This window comes from Nannospalax galili, unplaced genomic scaffold (assembly GCF_000622305.1).
Source record: "Nannospalax galili isolate Female #2095 unplaced genomic scaffold, S.galili_v1.0 scaffold382, whole genome shotgun sequence".
Lineage (NCBI taxonomy): Eukaryota > Metazoa > Chordata > Mammalia > Rodentia > Spalacidae > Nannospalax > Nannospalax galili.
This window is the reverse complement of record NW_008348685.1, coordinates 2,445,287-2,447,658: the sequence shown is the minus strand read 5'-3', so window position 1 is coordinate 2,447,658 and position 2,372 is coordinate 2,445,287. Positions and strand designations below refer to the sequence as shown.

The following is a 2,372-nucleotide window of genomic DNA, read 5'->3' as shown; positions in this document are numbered from 1 at the left end:
AGTAATACAAAAAAGGAGTTTCACAGAAAATAATTACTTATTAGTCAATGCCAAGAACTATTGGACTGGATTTTATCAGTCACTATGCTGGTACAGGTGATGAACATGACATTCACAGGTCACGGAACTCCTACGTAAGTCAAGCTCTGTGTACCATACTATATGTACAAGTGGGCTCTACTATTACGTGTGCAAGAGGCTACTGTTCTCTGTTCCTTTTCTTCCTTTTCTCTCTTTCTCTCTCCCTTCTTTCCTTACTTCCCTTTTTACTGAAACACGATTTCATGTAGCCCAGTCTGGCCTGGAACTTACTATGTGGCCAGAGATGACCTTCATCTTCTGATCCTTTTGCTTCAACCTCCTAAGTGCTAGAATTATAGGCATGCATCACCATACCTGTTCATGTGGCGCTGGAAATGGAACCCAGGCCTTTGTGTGTGCTAGGCAAGCACTTTAACAGCTGAGCCATCCCCAGTCTAAAATATAGCCCAGAGGAAAGACTGTGCCTATCAATGTAGATGCTGGTTCTTATATTCACGGTGGGCTTTGAGTGCTCAAATGGTGGTGCCCAGAGAGGGAAGGGTCATGTGAAGCTACCAAGTACCATCTATTCTCATCTTCCTTCTAGGAATCCTAAATGTCTGCAGATTAGTCAGCTCAATACCTTGTCCTAACTGGCCAGAGAGGCCCAAGGAAGGCACAGAGAGAGAGGCCCAAGGAAGGATGGGAATAGCAGGGAAGCCTGGACAGGGGCAGGGACAGATCAAGACAAGAATAAAGTATGTCAGGGTGGTGCTACACGCCCCACCTCACCAGCATCCTCCTCAGAGCCCTGGTTACCTCCTTGTTCCTCAGGCTGTAGATGAGTGGGTTGAACATTGGGGTGAGGATAGTGTAAAAGACGGCAGTTTCCCAGACTCCCACTGGTGTCCTAGTTGAGGCACGCTGCATATAGCCAAATATGGTCCCCCTGTAGTAGAGGCCCACCACAGCCAGGTGGGAGGAGCAAGTGGTGAGAGCCTTCTGTTTCCCCTCTGTGGAGGGCATTTTAATCACAGCCGTGAGGACCCGGGCATAGGAAGCCACAATGACCCCAAGAGGCAGCAGAAGCATCACCACACAGCATGCATAGATGAGGTCCTCAAACAGTGAGGTGTCAGCACAGGAGAGGCGCAACAGGGAGGGGACCTCACAGAAGAAATGGTCCACCTCCAGCGAGTTACAGTAGGGGAAGCTGAAGACCATGCCCACGTCAATCACACCATCTGACATCCCACCCATCCAGGATGCCATGGCAAGGAAAGAGCAGGCCTTCCAGTTCATGAGCACAGGGTACCGCAGGGGGTGGCAGACTGCCATGTACCTGTCATAGGCCATGACTGCCAAGAGGAGGCACTCGGCTCCTCCTACCATAACCACCAGGAAGATCTGAGATGCACAGCCTCCAAGGGAGATGAACTTCTGACCTGAGAGAAAGTTGCCCGCCATCTTGGGCACCACCGTGCATGTCAGAGCCAAGTCCATGATGGAAAGATGACTGAGGAAGAAATACATAGGGGTATGCAAGTGTCTGTCAGCCTGGATGAGCATTAGGAGGAGGATGTTGCCAGCCAGAGCAACAGCAAAGGCCAGAAGAACCAAGGAGAACAGGAAGGAGTCATAAGGTGAGTGGCTGAACAAGCCTGTGAGGATGAAGCCAGATGGGGTGGTGTGGTTCCAGAGCTCTGTGGCCATGACTCTGAGAAATAAACAAAAGAACAGACAAACAAGCTATTTACTGGGCATCTCAGCAGCATAAGAAAGTAAACATTTTTCTCCCAAAAGGCAGAGACCAGCCCTTTGACACTGCCCTCCTGCAGTGAAAACACATTTCTCTTGAGAGGTGAGGGATCAAGGACACAGGCAGAGGGAACAGAGAGTGCAGGGAGAGAAGAGGGGTGCTAAAGGGCAGGTGGATACGTGTAACTTGAGGAAGGGGGGTTATGGACTTAAGAGATAGGGAAACTGATGTATTAGAGGACATGAGAGACAGAGGGAAAAGAAAAGAGTGTGAAAGGTTTAAAGGTAACACATTTTAAAATAAAAGGCTTAATTTTCCTTGTTAAAAATAGGGAAAGTGGGCTGGGGAAGTGGTGAGGTGGGTAAAGACATTTGCCTTATAAGCCTGGTGACCTGAGTTTGATGCCAGAACATATATAAAGGTAGAAGCCACCTGACTCCATAGAATTATCCTATGACCTCCACGAGCATGTCATAGCACATGTGTGCTCACACATATATCATGCACATATACTAATTTTAAAAATAAGAGAAGACACCTCTCCACCCCTTATTTTAGAATACTTTAGAAAACTCATAATTTCTTTCTCAAT

At 47.9% G+C, this 2,372-nt stretch overlaps 1 protein-coding gene across 1 annotated transcript; it reads right to left on the bottom strand.

Annotated features, from left to right (window-relative positions):
• Window positions 1–795: 795 nt before the first annotated feature.
• On the bottom strand, window positions 796–1,734 carry LOC103744247 (olfactory receptor 2M3-like). The gene has a single exon (XM_008845976.1). The coding sequence runs from the start codon at window positions 1,732–1,734 to the stop codon at window positions 796–798; it is 939 nt and encodes a 312-aa protein (XP_008844198.1).
• Window positions 1,735–2,372: the final 638 nt, after the last annotated feature.

Coding starts and splice junctions, on each gene's coding strand:
- LOC103744247 (XM_008845976.1), bottom strand. CDS start 1,734: ATGGCCACAGAGCTCTGGAACCACACCACCCCATCTGGCTTCATCCTC.